This window comes from Chlorocebus sabaeus, chromosome 19, assembly GCF_047675955.1.
Source record: "Chlorocebus sabaeus isolate Y175 chromosome 19, mChlSab1.0.hap1, whole genome shotgun sequence".
Classification (NCBI taxonomy): domain Eukaryota; kingdom Metazoa; phylum Chordata; class Mammalia; order Primates; family Cercopithecidae; genus Chlorocebus; species Chlorocebus sabaeus.
Genome location: NC_132922.1, coordinates 27,076,030 through 27,096,625, shown reverse-complemented (window position 1 = coordinate 27,096,625; position 20,596 = coordinate 27,076,030). Strand labels below are relative to the sequence as shown.

At 47.7% G+C, this 20,596-nt stretch overlaps 1 protein-coding gene across 7 annotated transcripts in view; it reads right to left on the bottom strand.

Moving 5' to 3' along the window:
• Positions 1-20,596, bottom strand: part of CABIN1 (calcineurin binding protein 1) — a 161,658-nt gene that overhangs the window by 118,197 nt on the left and 22,865 nt on the right. For all 7 annotated transcript variants that reach the window (XM_007975151.3, XM_007975152.3, XM_037995408.2 and 4 more), the window contains 8 exons: positions 19,590-19,770; positions 13,133-13,262; positions 11,391-11,540; positions 7,196-7,482; positions 5,992-6,160; positions 3,275-3,411; positions 2,497-2,714; positions 399-477 (listed from right to left, as the gene is read on the bottom strand). In XM_007975151.3, the coding sequence (XP_007973342.1) occupies positions 399-477; positions 2,497-2,714; positions 3,275-3,411; positions 5,992-6,160; positions 7,196-7,482; positions 11,391-11,540; positions 13,133-13,262; positions 19,590-19,770 (1,351 nt within the window). The remainder of the gene's footprint in view (positions 1-398; positions 478-2,496; positions 2,715-3,274; positions 3,412-5,991; positions 6,161-7,195; positions 7,483-11,390; positions 11,541-13,132; positions 13,263-19,589; positions 19,771-20,596) is intronic.

Below are 20,596 nucleotides of genomic sequence, written 5' to 3'. Positions count from 1 at the left end.
GAGCCAAGACCATGCCACCGCACTCCACCCTGGGTGACAGAGCAAGACCCTGTCTCAAAAAACAACAACAACAACAACAATAACAATCCATATCACCAGAAAAATTACTGAAGCTACATAAAGCACTGCATTGAATAGTCACACCAAAACTGAGATCCCACTTCCTTCTATTTCACAGCAAAAGCAGATTGGTGGCTCCCTCTGGGGGCTTAGCTCCTGCTAACCACTTCTTGAGTATCCAGGAGATTTCCCTGGGACCCCGACAAGCCAACCCAAAAAATGTGCCTACTATAAATGTAAGTCTAAATACCATAACTCAGTCTCCCCACTTCAGCTTTCTCCCAGCTGCTGGGGGGTTCAGAAATTAGCTTGGCCACAGAACACATAATGCCGCCTACCTGCAGAGCTTCTGCCTTTGGTCAGCAGCCACTGGTCCAGCTGAAGCTCCATGCAGGAGAGAGACATCAGCATCATGTCCTGCAGGACAGGCATAGGAAAGTCAAGAACAGTATCACAAAGCCTCTTCAGTGTTGGGGGTAGGAGGCAGTGGAAAGAAACAAAACTAAACTTTACTTTTTGATAAAAATATAATTCTTTCTATTCACTTGCCATTTCATAAGTGATAATCAGTGACCACTCTTCAGGACATAAAAAGAGCCACATGGATGTATGTTGGGACAAGACTTGGGAGGGGCCAGGAGACCTGTCTTCAGAGTTCTTGTCCTGTTGAAGAGGCAACCCTGTCACCTGCCAAGTGCTGGGCCAGACACTGCATCCAAATTACAGAATTCAACCCTTAAAAGTTTTGGGCAGCTGGCCGGGCATGGTGGCTCACGCCTGTAATCCCAGTATTTTGGGAGGCCGAGGTAGGTGGATCACGAGGTCAGGAGATCGAGACCATCCTGGTTAACACGGTGAAACCCTGTCTCTACTAAAAATACAAAAAAAAAAAAAAAAAAAATTAGCCGGGCATGGTGGCGGGTGCCTGTAGTCCCAGCAGCTCGGGAGGCTGAGGCAGGAGAATGGTGTGAACCCGGGAGGTGGAGCTTGCAGTGAGCCAAGATCGTGCCACTGCACTCCAGCCTGGTCAACAAGCGAGACTCAGTCTCAAAAAAAAAAGTTCTGGGCAGCTGGTATACCATTCCCAGGGCACTTGAGGAAGCTGAGGCTCAGCGATGAGAAGGCACTTGCCCAGTGGGCACAGCTGGAAAGTTATCATCAGCTTGCTTTGCCTGGGGATCAAAGCCCTGGTTCCTCCTGCTGTTTCACAACTGCTCCAGGGGAGCATGGCCTGGTGGGAAGAAGTTGCCAGGAGGTAGTCCCGAGGTATCCCAGTGGAGGATGCCCAGCAAGGGATGGCTGACCTACAAGCTCCTCTACCTCCTGTGCTCACAAGTCAGAAAGACCACCAGGCATCCCTGAATGTTTCTGGTGCTCCTGCCTCAGCATTCAGTGTCCCATCTCCAACAGGAGTACGGGGCCAGAGCACCTTGTGTTCCCTTAAGCTCTAGGAGGCACCAAGTGGAGGAGGCTGGGGTGTGGAACGCAGCAGGAAGACAAGGCTCAGTGAGGCTCAGCCCCTACTGCTGGCGGCCCCCAACGCTTCTCTAAGCACCCTATTTAGCTTCTGCTGTTTTATCATCTGTTAAAAATAGTCACAGGCCATTTATGGCCTGTTATGTCTTGACATCATAACATCATAACATAGTGAGACCCCCATCTCTAAAAAACAAAACAAATATATATATTTTTTGAGACGGAGTCTCACTCTCTCACCCAGGCTGGTGTGCAGTGGCGTGATCTTGGCTCACTGCAAGGTGTGCCTCCCGGGTTCACACCATTCTCCTGCCTCAGCCTCCCCAGTAGCTGGGACTATAACCGGGTGTGGTGGTGTAAGGCTGTACTCCCGGCTACTCAGGAGGTTGAGGTGGGAGGATTACCCGAGCCCAGGAGGTTGAGGCCGTGAGCTGTGACTGCATCACGGCACTCCAGCCTGGGCAACAGAGCAAGACCTTGTTTCAAACAACAACAACAAAAGCCTCAGTCACAGTCCTTGCCACCTCAAACCAAACCAAATGTTTCCCTTTTCTCCAGCTTCTCCTGGCAAGCCTTCCTCTGACTCAGTACACAACCCGAGAAGCCCTTCTCATGACTCTCATTCCCTCACACATCCCATGTCCAGCTCTGCAACCACAATCCAGCATCCCACTATTACCACTGGATCTCAGCCACTGTTCACCTGGCATGACAGCAGCCTCCTGACAGCCCCCTGAGCCCACTCTCACCCGCAAGTGTATCCTCCACTCAGCCATCAGGGAGCTTTCTAGGCACAAACCCGGTTTAGTGACTTCCTGCTTCAACACCCACAAAAAGCCCAGGTTCCAGGCCCACAAGTAGATGCAGCCAAACACAACAGCAGCCCCACACCCATGCAAGATCCCTGTCCCCATGCCCTGGTCCCAGTTCAATACCAGCCCTTGAGAGGTTCCCCCCAACCTTGATGTGCTTGTTGCTGCAGTCCCTCAGCAGCGGGTTGGGCAGGCTGGTGCTATGCCTCCTCCAGCTGTGGTAGACGCTGAGCACGACCTCCGCCAGGCCTGGAGGCCACCTTAGCAAGAACTTGTGGCCCATGCCTTTCAGGTAGCGCATCATCAGCTCCAGGATGCCCCCGTTGGTTAGGTTCTCCAGCAGGAACTCATGCACGTCCTGCTTTTCTGCCCAGGGAGCAAGAACAACCTGACTTGAACAAAGAGGACCTTCCATGCCAGGATCTCCCATTTTCTTTGGGACAGTAAAGACTGTTCCCTCCCTCTACCATCTGATCCAGGTGGACATGATACCACGTTGTGGTGCTGAGATCAGGCTACTGGGTTCAATGCCTGGCTCCAGCCCTCAGCAGCTATGATTGAGCCTCTCTGAATCTCCATATCTAAGGTGGACATCGAAAGGTCAGACCTCCAAGTGCTGCCATGTGCACTAATCTCACTCAGCAGTTATATACTGATACACACTCAACAAGTGTGCTTATACACATTCAATTTGCAAAGCGAAGCCTGTGAATTTGGCCATAAGAACGCACAGCAAGTATAAGTCTAGATATTTCAGAAGACCTCCAAGTTGACCACAGGGCTCAGGTCCAAGACTAATCCAGGCAGACTCTTGGCCACACGAAAAAACACCCCAGAACCATTCTCACAGAACAAAACATAAGCAGGTTATAGGATAGTGGGAAGAAGAATTCCCAAATTGAATGGTCACACTGCTCAATTCCTACCAGATTCCATGAATGTGGCTGAGTCAAATGACAGTCTATGAGGCCCAATGCTTGGGAAGCTTTCCAGTTTGGCTTCTGACTGGACTTCATAGTTATTAAAGGAATCATCTTCCTCCTCAGGGTCCAGCTTTCTTAACCTGCATGTAACATGCCAAAATCACAAAGTCACAACACACATTCTGACACAAGCATCTGAACTCTTCCTGTTAAGAGAAACCAAATCTGAGCCAGGAAGAAGGTAGCTAAAATAAGTGGGTAGTGGGGTCCAGAACCCAGGCCTCCAGCAGGCTCTGCCTCTCTCCAGGGCTTTATGAGCTAGCATTTGGTGTGTATCCTGTCTTGTTCACTCATCTCATCAACAGATGATTACCGAGCACCAGCTATGTGCCAGGCACTGTGCTAGGCACTGAATACAGCAGCCCTAAATGTGGTAGATCCTGCCTGCAGTAAGCTTACCCTCTAAAGAGACACAGCCAATCAGCAGGTACACAAAACTAACCCAAATAAGGACCACCTCACAACAGAGTGCTTGACACTCTGGGTCAAAAGGGCTCTGCTTTAGAGAGCAAGGTCAGACAAAGCCTTTGAGAGGGGATGATGTTCATGCTGCCACTGAAGGAGGAGAAGGGCTGGCAATGCAAAGATGCAGGACAAGAACAGGTACAAAGGCACAGGCCAGAAGAGTACCTGTGTGTTCTAGGGCCTCATGGGAGCCCAACAAGTAAGGTGGAAAGCAGACAGATAGGTGGGAGTTTGGGGGACACATCAAGCCCATCTGAACTTGGTCCTTCCATAGCTCCTCACAAAGCTGTGGGTGGGCCCAGTCTTGGGACTGGGGACACCTCTCCTGGCAGGCACTCCTCCCAAGGACCCATTTCAGCCAACCTTGTGATGTTCCCTCAACCCAGAACCCCTGCAGCATAAACACTCAGGGCACTTGTGAATGTCTTCATTCACGTATTGCACACACTCCCAGGGCGACTCCATCAGGCAAGCTACCATGTTGCTCTTGCCTTGACCATTCAAAGAAGCAGACATTAAGTTGAGTGTGGTTGCTCAAGCCTGTAATCTCAACATTTTGGGAGGTGGAGGCAGGAGGATGGCTTGAGGCCAGGAGTTCAAGATCAGCCTGGGCAATACAGCAAGGCCTCATCTCTACAAAAAACAAGAAATAAAATTAGCTGGGCATAGTGGCGTGCACCTGTAGTCCTAGCTATTCAGGAGGATCCCTTGAGCCCAGGAGTTCAAGGCCACAATGAGCTATGATTGTGCCACTGTACTCCAGCCTAGGTGACAGGGCAAGACCCCATCTCTAACAAAAATAAAAAACAAAGGAGCAGACACTAAACCACAAAGGAAACCAACAACTAAAATAAAGATAAAAAAGAAAGTCAAAACCATTTCAGGTAAATGGGACAGGGGAACAAGACCTTGGAGTAAAAAGCAGGGCTAAGGGGAATATAGGGTCACTCAAATCTCTTGGCACCATCAACCAAAGAACAATCAATCTTGCAGCTCTTCCAAAGGGAAACTTTCTTCTGGTATTACCCCTTAAGAAAAATTCATCAGAAGGCACTGTAGCCCCACTTTGGTCCTGCATCAAGTACTGAGAACAATCATTATTTCTAAGCATTTCACCTTCACCTCAGAAAGATAACAAATTAAGAAAATTAGGAATCTTGCTGTAAAATAAATTTACAATCCACCTAAAGCTTCTGGCTTCTCCTTCACCACTTTGATGTTAGTTTCACTGAAATAAACTGTCATGGGAAAGAACCACTGCTAGTTTAACTCCTGTTTAAAGATGGCATATTGAACACACATGGTTAGCTCCCAAACTCCATTCCAGTAACAATGAAGAAATAAAAAAGGTATAAACTCACAAAGACAGAAGATAGGCGAGGATGCCCCAGCAGACAAAATGTACCAGACAACTGTTAGAAGGCAGATGGTCCAGTGCAAATGAAGAATGGTGTCTGCCGAGACAGGCCTCTCCACTCAGCAAAGGGAGGAGGAAGCGGAGTATTAAGAAACCAATCCACTGGTACCATAAACTCCAGAAGGGCTCAGAAATTGAGGACCCTAAAGCCTCTACAGGAGGTGAGCAGGCAAGGACAAAAAGCAGAAGGACTGGTGAAAACCTAAGTAAGAAGCACTGGGAACCAAGTCCCTCCCAGCTCTGGGGAGCCTGGTACCTGCTTGTCCCCTAGGCTCCTGAGAAGCACTAAGAATGAGTGAGACCCAGGAATACTTCACAAGCTCCTCCTCTACCTTCTCAGAATGCAAGGGAATCCTGCTGAGCCTGGAGCAAATCAAGTAGACACGGACTCCCTGAAAGCAGAAGGGAAGCTCCCCTCCATGGGGTTTTCAGGGCATCTGCATCTGCATGGGGTTTTCAGGGCACAGCACCCCGCTGCCTCCCAGCAACAATTAGATGTCTTGTAAATACACAGGGACATGAGTATGTTCCTTCTAGCTCTCAAAAGATGAACAAGTCAAAGCTCCTGCCTTCAGGAATTTCAGAGGTGGGGAGAGGCGAGAAAAATCTAAGATCCCACTCCAGTGAGATTTGGTGCTTCAGACATCTGCACAGATGTTATGGGAACACAAAGGAGGAGATCAGAAAAGAGGGTGGCAATGGAATGAGAAATGTTATTGATGGTGTATGCTGGAGGTTTGTGGGTTTGTTTCTGACAATCAGAAAAAATACAGAGTACCTGGACGGCAAGAACTTCATCAGAAGCTCCTGGAAGTCTACTTTCTCTTCTTTTTTGCACTTGGTGTTTCGGACACGGGCAGACCGCCGTTTTGCTGTTTCTCCACTCTCTTCTGAAATCTTCTTCCGTTTTACCCCTTTCTTGGACTTATCTCCCCCAGAAATATCACCTTCACAAAGAATGCAAATTAAAATCTTACACGGTGGCAGCGGTGAAAAAAACGCACCATACAGACACATCAATCTCCCTCTTTTATAAATCTACTAGCATTAAACTCTTCGACATTCAAAAATGTTCCATCTCTTCTTCAACAACAAAGAATCCCGAGTAAAATTAATTTGAAACCCCTTAACTCTCACACCTTTCTTGACTTCACAGGACCCACAAGCCAGATTTCAAGATTACTTTCCACAGTTACAAAGCAAGCAACACCCTCACCCTCCTATCCCCTCACTGGTCGGCTGAACTTTGGGGTCTCACCTGATATACCCAGAACAGAGAGAGTGAGTGACTCTGACCCTACCCAGGACCCTCTGAGCACTCAGCAATATGATAAGAGCAAAAAAACAGTGTGAACTATATGGCAACGGAAGAATGTCATGTATGATTAAGTAAAAAAGAGACAACCACGTGCACGTTTATTCAGAAACTTCTATATCTACCAGATTTTCTTTTTTTCAGTGACATAGAAATCAAGAAAAGGCTCGGAAGCTTTTGTCAAAAACTTCTGACAACTCTAGCAATAATAAAAATCAATAAAACATACGGTGGTTGGTGACTTTGCTGACTTTGTTTTCTAAGATCAAAGAACTCAGGAGGTACACCGTCAGCAAGAGAGCAGGACCAGCAGAGGGGACCTTTGCCAGCTTCCATGTTACGAGTGAGTAAGAGAGACCTTCATGCCAGAATGTGGCAGCCAAGGCATTAAACGGTCCTGGGGGAACTATCAAGGAGCAGGAGCTGCATCCTGATCCCCCGTTCCCCCTCACTGCAGGGGCTTCAGAGCTGAAATGGCCCTGACAGGCTGTGGCACTGTGAGCAGGCTGAGAGGCTCCTCTAGGGATGGGGGCTCCCACTTCCACTTGAGTCATGAGTGTCAGCATGACCCTTCTCTCTAAAGAGGCAGGGCTCCCCAACAGTCTCATTCCTGCTGGGTTCAGTAAACGGGGTCTCTCCAGAAGCCAAATTCAGGGGGCCTGCTTACCCATAGGAGCGCCTGTCTCCAACAGACCAGGACTGTGCAGTGGGAAGCTGGTTGTAGCCACAGAGGTGTAGGAGACCACAGGCTCAGCGACAGCCACAGCTGGGCTGGTGCTGACAGTGCTTGGCTGGATCACATTAACTGGAGTTACCACCATGGAGGATGCAAGAGGCTGGTTGGGGTCCTGGTAGTCCGACAAATCAATCCTCTTGCCAAGGCTGGGACGTGGGGGCTCGCAGGTGGTGAGATGATTGTACATGGCCAGCAAGCTCTCTCCGAGGCACTTCCAGCTACAGGGAGAGGGCCACAACACCTGATCACCACCCTGTCAGAGGAATACTCCAAGCATAGGGAAAAATGGCCTGCCTGCACAGAGGCAGCAGAGCTGCTCCTGGAGCTACCACCTCCATGGGGGTGGGGGAGGTGATCAAGGTTTCATCACTGTCATAACTGATGAAATCTTGAGTCTAACATGGCTGAACTGAAGGTGCAGCAGCCAAAGCTGGACCAGGGACCTGGCATCCACCTGCACCTCACTGCAGCAGAAGCCCCATAAGCATCTTGGCCTGAGGCACTTTCAGACTCAACAAGGCATGTATGAAATCCATTGACTCACTTCAAAAACTCCTCCCCAGGAAGGTCAAGTCTTTAAAACACTTGTGGAACTTCTCTGCTGCCACTAATCTGTTTCATGCGGAGAGCCTGTTGGGGACTGCCAACAGGGACATGGTCTATAAGAACTTGGACCATGGGCAGGGCCCGTTGGGAGCAGCATCTCAGTGGATTTACCAAACGGGCTGGAGCCTGCTGGATGGCAACAGGAGATTGTTGTGTGTTTTGTTGGGGTATGGCATGGTGTGTTATATTGTGTTTTGTATTTCACATTCTGTGTTGTGTGTTCTGTGTTGGGTTCAAGGTTGTGTGTTGTCTAGTATGCTGTGTGGTATGCTACCATGTATCCATTTATCCATCCCTTAATTGCTTCTAATGCCTCAGGCTAAAGACCAACTGCTCAGCCTGGCCTCATGTTGCTGCACAGCCTCGTCTCACACCACCCCCTGCACTCCTGCTACGTTAGCTGTCTTTCAGTTCCTTCAACAAAATCACTCTCTCACATCCCACTGGGCCTTTGGGCTGGCTTCCCTCTGCCCAGATGCAACGTACCCTCCCACAGCATAGCCCTCTGCCTAGCCAATGCCTGTGCCTCGGTCAGACCGCAGCTCCACCACCCAGCCTTCCCCAACCCCTAGAGCAGCAAGAACCTTGTTCAGAGGCCCTCCAGCACTGTGCTTCTCTCCTCACAGCCCTTATCAGCTTGAGGCATGTGCTCCTTTCTCTGGGTAACTGACAACCCCCGGGATCACTTGTAGCAAGGGACCAGGCCCTGCCACACTGCGCCCCTAGCACAGAGCACAGTCCTCTGCACAGAGCCAGCATCCAGGAAGTGTTGAGAAAGGAATAAAAGAACAGTGCTTCAGGCTGGCACGGTGGTTCATGCCTGTACTCCCAACATTTTGAGAGGCCGAGGTGGGTAGATCACCTAAGGTCAAGAGTTCGAGACCAGCCTGACCAACATGGTGAAATCCCGTTTCTACTAGAAATACCAAAAATTAGCCAGGCGTGGTGGCGCATGTCTGTAATTCTGATTACTTGGGAGGCTGAGGCAGGAGAATTGCTTGAACCTGGGAGGCAGAAGTTGCAGTGAGCCAAGATTGCACCACTGCACTCCAGCCTGGGCAACAGAGCGAGACCCTGTCTCAAGAAAAGAAAAGGACAGTGCTCGCCGGGCGCAGTGGCTCACACCTGTAATCCCAGCACTTTAGGAGGCCAAGATGGGCGGATCACAAGGTCAGGAGATCAAGACCATCCTGGCTAACACCATGAGACCCCGTCTCTACTAAAAATTTTAAAAAATTAGCTGGGCGTGGTGGTGGGCGCCTATAGTCCCAGTTACATGGGAGGCTGAGGCAGGAGAATGGCGTGAACCTGGGAGGCAGACCTTGCAGTGAGCCAAGATCATGCCACTGCACTCCAGCCTGGGCGACAGAGTGAGACTCCATCTCAAAAAAAAACAAAAAACAAAAAAAGGAAAGAAAAAGGAAAAAAAAGGACAGTGCTTCAAAATCCAGAATCTAAACAATGGAGGCTCCCAGGGCTACAAGGAATTTCTTCTTTTTCCTGCCTTCAGTTAATGTTACATTTAGACAGGAAGAATTTGCTCACTGGCTGGGTTGTGTCAAATGCCTTAAATACACCATTTCCCTTACTCGTGCCTTGCTCTTGCTCATGCCTACTAGGCACTGAGGAAACCAGGGGTGGTAAACTGTGCCCTGCAGCACATTTTGTTTTTTCTTTTTTTTTTTTTTTGAGACGGGGGTCTTGCTCTGTCACCCAGGCTGGAGTGCAGTGGTGCCATCACAGCTCACTGCAGCCTTGACTTCCCAGGTTCAAGCAATCCTCCCCTTTCAGTCTCCCAAGTAGCTGGAACTACAGGTATGTGCCACCATATCTGGCTAATTTTGTTTATTTTTTGTAGAGATGAGGTCTCACTATGTTGCGCAGGCTGGTCTTGAACTCTTGACTCATACTATGTTGCCCAGGCTGGACTTGAACTCTTGATCCTCCGGCCTCAGCCTCCCAAAGTACTGGGATTATAGGCATGAGTCACCATGCCCAGCTGGTTTTCACATTTTTAAAAAATTGTTTTTAAAAAACAAAAGAAAAGAAAAAGAAGAAAAGAATATATAACATAAATTGTACATGGCTGACAAAGGCTACTATGTTTACCATCTGGCTCTTTAAAGGAAAAGTTTTGCTGACCCCTAGAATAGATGGAGATTACTATAAAAGCATCATGTCCTCTGCTACCAGAGAGGAAATCTACACTCTTCCTTTAATGACCAAATCCCAAATTTAACTACTAAGTGTAACTCCCTCCTGCTTCCACTTAGCCCTCCCACTACACCATGGAGGGTGGCCACAGTGCCAGTTCCCAGCCCTCTGTTCTCCAGTCACATAGCCACAATCCCTTGTAGTGTTCTCAGGCCTTTTCCTCCTTCACTGTAACAGGGAGGCACCCCAGGGCCCTTTCAAAACCCCAACCCTGTAGTTGGGGAGCACACACTCAGATGGGAGAAAGACCCTAATCCAGCTGACAAAATACAAGAAATTGCACCAGACAGGAGTCCTAGAGCAGCCTGAAGAACAGCCCTTTCTTCCTGGCCATCTCGGTGCTCGGGTATGGAAATATTTCTGGGAAATTCCACATGCTGAAACTCACAGCCAGTCATAATAATACGCATCAGAGCCAGCCCTTCCTGAGTGGGTGCTATGTGCTGCCTCTGTGCTAGCCCTACACATTTTATGTCATTATCATGACAACCCTACGAGAGAGATGTTGCTCTCCCCATTGCTAGGGAGTGGCTCCTAATGTCCCCAGAGTCATCCAATTCATAGCATTAGGAGTGCCAGGATTGGACCCAGCTCAGGTCAGTCTGATCCAGGCCAGAGCTCCCTCAGAGTAAGCAGATGGGGTGGAGGTAGTGGGTGGGGAGTAGAAATGGAATGCTACTGCTAAGTCATGCTAAACTTAGTGATTCAATGTCAGAATTTTAAATACAGACATTGAATTCCAGAGCTAGCTAAGGGACTAAACTACCCCAACTCCAGGGAACTGCCAATACAATTTGCCCTTCCTGGAGGGAGAGAGACTCTCACATCATGGGGCTGTCAAGGACTATATTGAGGCCCATCTCGCAGGGCTCCCCACATGGCCCTACAGGGAAAACATGGACTTGAGAGCAGGGAAGCCCAGACCTGGGATTGTCTCTGGGCTCCCCATTTAACTGCTCTGAGCATCAGTTCCCTCCTGGCAAGTGCTTGGCAAATGTTAGTTTCCATTCCCCTCCTAGATGGGACAGGCTGAGAAAGGCCTTACAGGAATGTGGCAGGTGGCTGGGGTCAAGAACAGCAACAGCAAAAAGGGACTGAGACTGGATGTACTTGAGAGAGAGCTGATCTGCTTCTTAGTAATGAAGCAAGCATGCACCTCCAACCATTTGGCCACTATGCACCCAGCCTCCATCCATACCACCAACCCAGGATCAAGCCTCAAGGTCTCTCCCTCCTGTGCAGGGCAGTATCCCACACCAGGGCCTACTGGCCGACCCAGCACTCCCAGAGACGCTAGACAACCTACGTCAAGAAAGGAATGGGTTGTACAAGTTTCAGGTCCGGCTCCTTCTCCCGCACAATCAGTGCTTGCCTCTTTTTTCGCAGCCCCAAGGCCTCATCTACAATCGCCTTCGTCTCAGCTGCACTCACCGAAACATCATGAATCGACATGTCACTAAAAGCATGTGAGACAGGGAGAAATTAAAATGTTACAAACTAGAACCGAGGCTGAAATTTTACACACAAAAATGCATTTAGGTTAATACCTTTTAATGTGTATTGTTTCTTCCTAAGAATAAAATAACCACTTAAGTCTGGCCTGGGGAGGGCAGTAAATAGCCTTCTTAATACCCACATACACTAGAAATGGCTAATATTCTTTGTTCCTTTGACAATTCAAAACTGGGCAGAGAAAGAGTTTTCATATTCAATAATATCTGAAAAGCCACAGAAAAATAAAATCTGTCTCCCAATTATTATTAGAAAATCTTTAAAGAATTTAACTATCCTATACTGCCCATGCCAACAAAAAGTCATCGGACAAGTGAAGCTCACCAAAGTGTATCATGACCCAAAAATACAGAAAGGGCATGGGCTGGGAGGCCCTAGGTGTCCTCCTACAGACACACTTCTGAGGCGACCCAGCATCACCTGCCCTCCTGCCCACTGTCCTGGTGCTTCCCAGCAGGGTTACATTGCAGAACTACTCAGGGATTTATCTGTTTCATGTGCTTCTCATCTGTCTCCCTCACGAAGGTTAGCTCCCTCATGACAGATGTTCTCTCAGTTCCTATCTCTGCCAACAGGCAGTTCCCTCAGGAGAAGGATAGGCTCACAGGGGATAGACGCCAAGATAAATCACTACTAATCAACCCCTACAGGTGTGTTCCAGGGCCAAGGAAGACCAGAAGGCAGGAGGAGTTGGCTGGGCTGGAGGGCTCGGGGGAAGGGCAGCTAGAGCTCAGAAAGCAACAGAGAGGTGACCTGAGAAACAGATAAGTTCAAAAGCGAGCAGCTCTGAGGTGTAGCCCTGCTGGCAGGCATTAGGACAGTCTGGGCAAGAGGAGCAGGTATTGTTGGGTCACCTCAGAAGTGTGCCTGTGGGAGGACACCTGGCAAAGGAGGGGCAATGGCAGGACAGGTGGAGAGGTGGGAAGATGGCATGACAGTTTAGAGCGCAGTGGGAGCCAGGGTGAGAAGATAGGATGCCACACAATGGAACCACACCTGGAAACTGCAAGGGAGTTGGCGCAGCCTTAACAAAAGAAGTCTGGGAGGGAAAAAGCAGGAGGTGAGGTGGGAGAACTATGGAGTCAGGCTGCAAAGAACCTCTTTGGTAAAGCAACTGAGCACCGGCTGTGTCCTAGAGGCAAGGCAGGGGTGGTACATGATCAGAAGCATGTTTGGGACACTGATCTTGGGCAGCACTGGGAATAAAATCCTGGGAGGGGAAAGGCAGGAGGCAAGCTGGGCAGCAGGCTGCCCCAAGCATCCAGAGGAGAGCTAGCGAACACTGAAAGCTGGCAGGGCAGCAGGAGAGGTGGGCAGCAGGCGGCCTGAGGAGGCCTTGCCAAGATTAGGTACAGGTGGGTGATAAACAAGGCAGCCCAAAGTCAGTTCACTAGATGAGGGGCTGCAGCAGGGCATGAAGCCCCAGAGCACAGGGGCTCCATCCATGGACCTGAGGGGAAAATGTGACGTGCTCCTGACCTTCACCAGCCACACAGGAGAGCGTGCACACATGGCATGGGAAGAAGAAGGAATTACCATTTGAGGAACATTCTGAGAGAGTCCTTCCGGAGACAAGGCTGCTCCTCAAAAATCTTCTCCTTGAGGACCAGTCCTTTGCTGTACCGGCAATCCTTCTCCAAAGCTTTGCAGATGAAGTACAGACATGCTGGCGGGGAAAGAAACAGTTTATGACTTCGGGGACCATACTCAGAAGCTCTGGCCTTGCCAGTTAACATCAGGAAAATATTCCCACTCCTAGAATCAAAGAAATGCCTAGTAAACAATAATGAGATACCACTTGAACTAATTCAGTCAGGTTAGTAATAAGACCCAGAGTAGACTGGGCACTGCAAGGTGAGTAGAACCAAAGACTCTGGCAGAGGACAGACCATAGGATCTTTTTGGAGGACCACAGGCAATTACACACAGATCCTCGACCCAGGAATCCCACCTCTAGGAACTACTGCAAAAATCCAACAGGGCTCACAGTGATTATGTATTGGCTAATTGGAAAACAGCCTTCAAAAAATCTGGAAATAGCCAGGCACAGGGCTCATGCCTACAATCCCAGCACTCTAGAGGCCGAGTTGGGCAGGTCACTTGAGCCCAGGAGTTGGAAACTAGCCTGGGCACCATGATGAAACCCCATCTCTACAAAAAATACAAAAATTAGTCAGGGTTGTTGGTGTACACCTGTAGTCTCAGCTACTCTGGAGGCTGACGCTTGAGAATCACTTCAGCGAGAATCGCTGGAGCCCAGGAGGTCGAAGCTACAGTGAGCTGTGATAGTACCACCGTACTCTAGCCTGGGCAACAGAGTAAGACCCTGTCTCAAGGAAAAAAAAAATCTCAAAACCACTCTGTCCCACCATGGCACCTGGTTAAATAAATTATGTCCAATTCACACAATGGGTTGCCAAGCAGCCACTACACAGATGGTCGAGGAGTGTGCTTACTGACCAGAAAGAAGGCCAAGATACAGTACTGGGAAGAAGCAGGAGACAAAAGAGGTCACATAGTGTGATTCCACTATACACATAAAACTGATTGAATTTTGCTTACCTGTATTTTCCAATTTTCCTCCTTTTAAAAAAAAAACCCCACTATTAAAGCTGCTACCTACATTTTTTTTTTTTTTTTTTGAGACGGAGTCTTGCTCTGTCGCCCAGGCTGGAGTGCAGTGGCGCGATCTCCACTGACTGCAAGCTCCGTCTCCCGGGTCTCCTGCCTCAGCCTCCCGAGTAGCTGGGACTACAGGCGCCCGCCACCTCGCCCGGCTAGTTTTTTGTATTTTTTAGTAGAGACGAGGTTTCACCATGTTAGCCAGGATGATCTCGATCTCCTGACCTCGTGATCCGCCTGTCTCGGCCTCCCAAAGTGCTGGGATTACAGGCTTGAGCCACTGCGCCTGGCCGCAATTTAAGACATGTACATCATTCATGTCAATGTAATAATGAGCCTCCTCAAGTCATTAATCTGGAAAGCCTGTGCCAACTCCAGCCCCTCCAGGAATGGAGACACTAACAGGTAAACACACAGAAAAAATGGGATGGCATGGACTCACAAAGCAGACCTATGATATAAATTATGAAAGCTTTCAGTACTTGTAATTGGGAACAGTCCAGGTCTCACCAGTGAACACACAGAGAAACAGCATACTGCAGCAGGGTGCCAGCTCTGCCTAGACACTGGGACCACTATCATGCCCCGCCCAGCTTCTCAATTTGGTGCAGGTGGACTGCAAGTCACTCCTACCAAGAATAACTAGAAAATGAAGCACCTAAGAGTGAGAAGCAACACAGGGAGGAAAACCAGAGCACAAGTAGAAATCTGCACATGGAAGCCTTGGGAGAGGAGGAAGTGATGCGCTCCTAGTGTGGCTGGCAGGAGAGAGCAGAGACTGGCCACAATGCTCAGCAGGGCCTCACGCCCCAAGGTGCACAAAAGCTGTGCAGCCTGTGAGCAAGGAGAGGTCTGTACAATCCCAGCACAGTCCAAGCTGCTCAACAGATGGTCCAAAGGTGCCTGCATCAGCCAAATAAGGGACATGGTTTCTCTGAGACCACATGAAACTTGAAGGGTGGCCATCAATGACTTCCAGAGAGAAAACCCAGAAGGCACTGAGCACTTGGATGATGCTGGTTCTCAGTAGGCACACTAGCTGTAGCAAGTTAAACTCACTAGCCACCCTACAGTCCTGCAGAGGGGAGGCCTGGGAAATCTCAGAACAAGACGCAATCAGCAGGCCTTAACCCAGCAGCATTCCTCCCTACTCATATCAAATGTATAAAATGCCCTGAGAGTCAATTTAACATGCTGCTTTAATTTTTTTGTTTAAATGACTGTCAAAGCTATCAGGGCTCTCACAGGTGTATGTATCAGTTCAGTCCCTGTTATGATTAATTGTATGTGTCTATTTGACTGGGCTACAGCATATCCAGACTTTGGCCAAATATTATTTTTGGTGTGTCTGCGAGGGTGTCTTTGCATGAAATTAACATCTAAATCAGTAGACTGAGTAAAGCAGATTGCCCTCCCTAATATGGGAGGGCTTCATCCAATCAGTTGAAGGCCTAAACAGAACAAGAAGGCTGATCTTCCCCCGAGTAAGAGAATTTTTCTGCCTGACTGCCTTTGAACTGGGACATTGGGTTTTTTCCCCTACCTTCTCACTAAAACCAAAACATCAGCTCTTCCTGGGCCTGCCAGCCTATAGACTGAAACTGTACCATCAATTCTCCTGGTTCTCAGGCCTTTGGACTTGGACTGGAACTATACACCATCACTCCTGGGTCTGCAGCTTGCTGACTCACCCTCTAAATCTTGGAACTTGTCAGCTACCAATACCACATGAGCCAATTCCTTATAATAAATTTCTTTCTATATACTTACATACATCCTACTAGTTCTGTTTCTCTGGAGAACCCTAATACAATGCTCCAACCCAAATCTTCCCACAAAGACTTGAGTTTACCAAGCATAACTTCTCCTACAATGAGAGAGGGGTACAAAGAACTAAAGAAGTTGGTGGGGAAGGAAGGCTGAACCCCAAAGATGGTCCCAAACTGTAGGAGGAGCATCCAAGAAGAGACTAAAAGCCTCCAGAAGAAGAAACTGCTAGAGTCAAAACATGGCCTTGTAGAACTATCATATTCTGCTGGTGGGAGTGAAATGAGGGGCAACCTACAGAATGAGTGCATATGTTCACTGAAAGACATATACAAGAATGTTCATAGCAGGTTATGACTAAGAACCCAAATCTGGAAATAACCCAAATGCCCACATACAGAATGGCTACATTGTGCAAACGCACATAATAGACTACACAAAAATAAGAAGACGTAGTGACTGCTGTGCCCCACATGGGTGCGCTCACAGGCAGGATGACAAGCAGAAGGGGCCAGGCTAAGGAAAGCACACGCTTTCCTTAAAAGGAACTGACTCTACCTAGAGAAAGTTCAACAACAGGCAAAGTTCATCTTTGGTGACAAAAAGGAGAAATCAAGGTTGCCTTAGAAGGTTGTAAAAAGTGGAAGGGACCCAAAGTAACCTGCCTTCTGGGGCGCTGCACATGAGCTGTATCTTGACATGTTTTCACGTATACAAACTGACAGGTCTCAGATTTATGCACCTTATTGTGTGTATGTTTTGCCTCAATTAAAAAGATTTAAAAAGTGGTTATGGAGAACAAGAACTGGAGGTGAGAAGGTTGAGCAAGGCCTCATCTATCTCAACACATTCTATCCTATTCCTATTTGTCTTTTTAAAAGGAAGAGAAAAAAATGACTCTCCAGCCTCCAGAGCTGAGAGAAATAAATTCTCGTTTAAGCTACCCAATCCACCATATTTTGTTATAGCAGCATGAACTAAGACAGAAAGTGGTACCAACAAGTGGGCTGTTGTCGTAACAAATATCGAAAAATGTGGAAACAATTATCTTTTAAATTTTCTTTAGAGACAGGGTTTTGCTCTGTAGCCCAGGCTGGAGTGCAGTGGCACAATCACGGCTCATTGTAACCTCTAACTCCTGGGTTCAGGTGATCCTTCCAAGTAGCTGGGACTACAGGTGTGCACCACCCCGCCCAGCTAATTTAAAAAAACATATTTTTAAATGGAGTTTCACTATCTTGCCCAGGCTGTTCTTGAACTTCTAGGCTCAAGCAATCCTCCTATCTCAGCCCCCAAGAGTGTTGGGACTACACGCACGAGCTACCACGCCTGGTGTTGGAAAGAGCTTTAGAACTGGGGATAGGCTTAAAGAGTTTTGAGGAGTACACTGGAAAAAGTGAATATTGGTATGTAAGGATTGTTAAAGGTGATTCTGGGCCAGGTGCAGTGGCTCACAGCCTCCCAGCACTTTGGGAGGCCAAGGCGGGTAGATCATGAGGTCAGGAGACTGAGAACATCCTGGCTAATACGGTGAAACCCCATCTCTACTAAAAATACAAAAACAAAAAATTAGCTAGGCTTGGCGGTGGGCGCCTGTAGTGCCAGCTACTCCGGAGGCTGAGGTGGGAGAATGGCATGAACCTGGGAAGTGGAGCTTGCAACGAGCTGAGATCATGCCACCGAACTCCAGCCTGGGCGACAAAGTGAGACTCTGTCTCAAAAAAAAAAAAAAAAAAAAAAAAAAAAAAAAAAAAAGGGCGATTCTGACAAGGGCTCAGAAAGAAGAGAAGAGAAGAAGTACAGAGACAGTTTCCATCTTCCTAGAGAATAAATAATCATGTACAGAACGTTCGTAGAAATATAAACATCAAGGGCAATTCTGCTGAGATCTCAAATGGAAATAAAGAACATGCTATTGGACAATGAAGAAAAGATGATCCTTGTTATAAAGTAGCAAAGCACTTGGCTGAATTATGTCTATGTTCTAGTGTTTTGTGGAAGGTAGAACTTGTAAGCAATGAAATTTTGGCTACTTTGCTGAGACTTCTAAGCAAAGTATTAAAGGCATAGCCCAGTTCCTCCTGGCTGCTTATACCAAAATGCTAAGATAGAGAAAATAAGAAGGCATTGTTAAGCAAAAAGGAACCAGAACTTAAAGATTTAGAAAATTCTGTCTATCCATACTGCAAAAATTGAGAAAGTTTGTTCTGAGAACACTATGCATGTGGCTGACCAACAATTTCCTTATAAGATCAGTGGAGGTATGAACCACAGATTTAATCAGGTACCTCAGCAGAAGCCAGAAAGGTGGGATTATACCGGCAGAAACACTACTAGTGGGGACTAATGGGAACAAAAAATGAGAAAGAATGAAAGAACATCAAGAATATATGTTATCCTTCAAGGAAAAGGAAGAAGAACCTCAAAGGTGATTCAAGGATCATCTGAGCTGCCACTCCCACCACAGACCAAGAGGCTAGGGCTAGTTCCTTAAAGGGTGGGGCCACTTCTCCAGTTTACATAGGCCAGGATGTCTCAACCTAGCATCTTGCCAAGCCAAAAGGGTGGGGCTTGTTCCTCTACCTATGTGCCATGAGGGTGATGTTGCCACCTCAGTGGGCATCAAGGGCGGAGCATCAAGGGCGGAGCAAAGAGAATTATTCCTGAGCCTTAGGACCTCAAATTTGCCTTGCTAAGTTTGCTAAGTTTTGGGACCCATCACCCTTTCCTGCTTTCCTATTTTTCCCTGTTGGAATGGAAATGTTTATCCTGTATCTGTTCCACCATTGTATTTTGGAAGCACATAATTTATCTGTATTCACAAGTTCACAACTGTAGAGGAATTTTGTCTCAGGATGAATTGTACCTCAAGTCTTACCCACATTTGATTTAGATAATATTTATTTTTGTTTCGTTTTGTTTTTGAGACAGGGTCTCACTGTGTCACCCAGACAGGAGTGCGGTTGCACAACCTCGACTCACTGCAGCCTCGACCTCCCAGACTGAAGCAATCCTCCCACCTCAGCCTCCCGAGTAGCTGGGATGACAGTCATGCACCATCAAGCCTGGTTAATTTCTGTATTTTTTGAAGAGATGGGGTTTTACCATGTTCCCCAGGCTGGTCTCAAACTCCTGGGTTCAAGTGATCTGCCTGCCTTGGCCTCCTAAAGTGCTGGGATTACAGGCGTGAGGCAACATATCCAGCCAATTTCTTTAAGCCACCCAATCTATGGTATTTTTTTAATGGCAGCCCAAACAGACTAAGACACACAAAATGGGACAGTGCAGGGAGGAAATAAGATAGCCATTTCTTCTGTCAAACAAACAAAACCTTGCAAAGCAAAAAAATAAAAAATAAAAAATAAAATTAGGCAGCCAAAAGTAAAATCATTCAGAAAACATGCTACTTTATTACTACAAGGCATTTAACAAATCAAGAAAGAGATGCAGAATAAAGCAGAAATCTAAGAACATTTCCATTCTCCCTGACAGTCTGGCAAAGCCCTTCAGTGTTAACTTTGGCTTTCAGTTTATCCAAATTACCTTTCCTCTGCTGTTCCAAAAACCACTGGCACATGGAAGAAAGCATTAAAGCATGACTCACTTGTGTAATCACTGAGGGTGTAGAGTACAGTGATTAGGTTATCCAAGCAAGGCCAGTGGTCAGGATTGCACCGCAGCCCTTCCTCAAAAGCATGGCGAGCCAGGGGTATCCGGATGAGCCTCAGGGCCACATGTCCAATCTTATACCACAGGTTGACGTCTGTGGAGTCCAGCATCACTGCCTGGAAGCAACACAAGCAGAGGGCAAACACACACACACACACGCACACACACACACAGAGTCAGATCTCTCCTTGAGCAGGCACCCCGGGGACAGGAGGAGCACAGCACTGGCACAGCCACTCGAACTACCCAGGGAAATGGCAAAAGTGCCATGACTATCTTATAACTGACAAGCAATGCCAGCTCATCTTTCCTGGAGTCACACGTTTCCAAGATCTAGAGCAATAATGACACATAAAAAGTTACAGGGACCAAGTTATTTAACTTAGAACTTTTAAAAAAAAATTTCTTTTTTGAGACTAGGTCTCACTCTACTTCCCAGGCAAGAGTGCAGTGGTGTGATTATAACTCACTGCATCCTCAAACTTCTGGGCTCAAGCAATCCTCTCGCCTCAGCTTCCTGAGTAGCTGAGGCTACAGTGGCACATCACCACACCCAGCTAATTTGCAATTTTTTTTGTACAGACATGGCCTTAGTATGTTGCCCAGGCTTGTCTCAAACTCCTAGCCTCAAGTGATCTCCTGCCTCAGTCTCCCCATTTTCTTGATATATTTTGTCAATCTGAATATCTATATTCCTTACATATTTAATAGGTAAAAGAAGTAAAAGGAGAAGAAAGAAAAGAAAATATGGGCCAGGCATGGTGGCTCACACCTGTAATCCCACTTTGGGAGGCTGAGGTGGGCAGAATGCTTGAGTCCAAGAGTTCGAGAGCAGCCTGGGTAACATGGCGAAACTCCATTTCTATTAAAAATACAAAAAATTAGCTGGGTGTGGTGGTGCATGTCTATAGTCCCAGCTACTTGGGGGCATGAGGTCAGAGG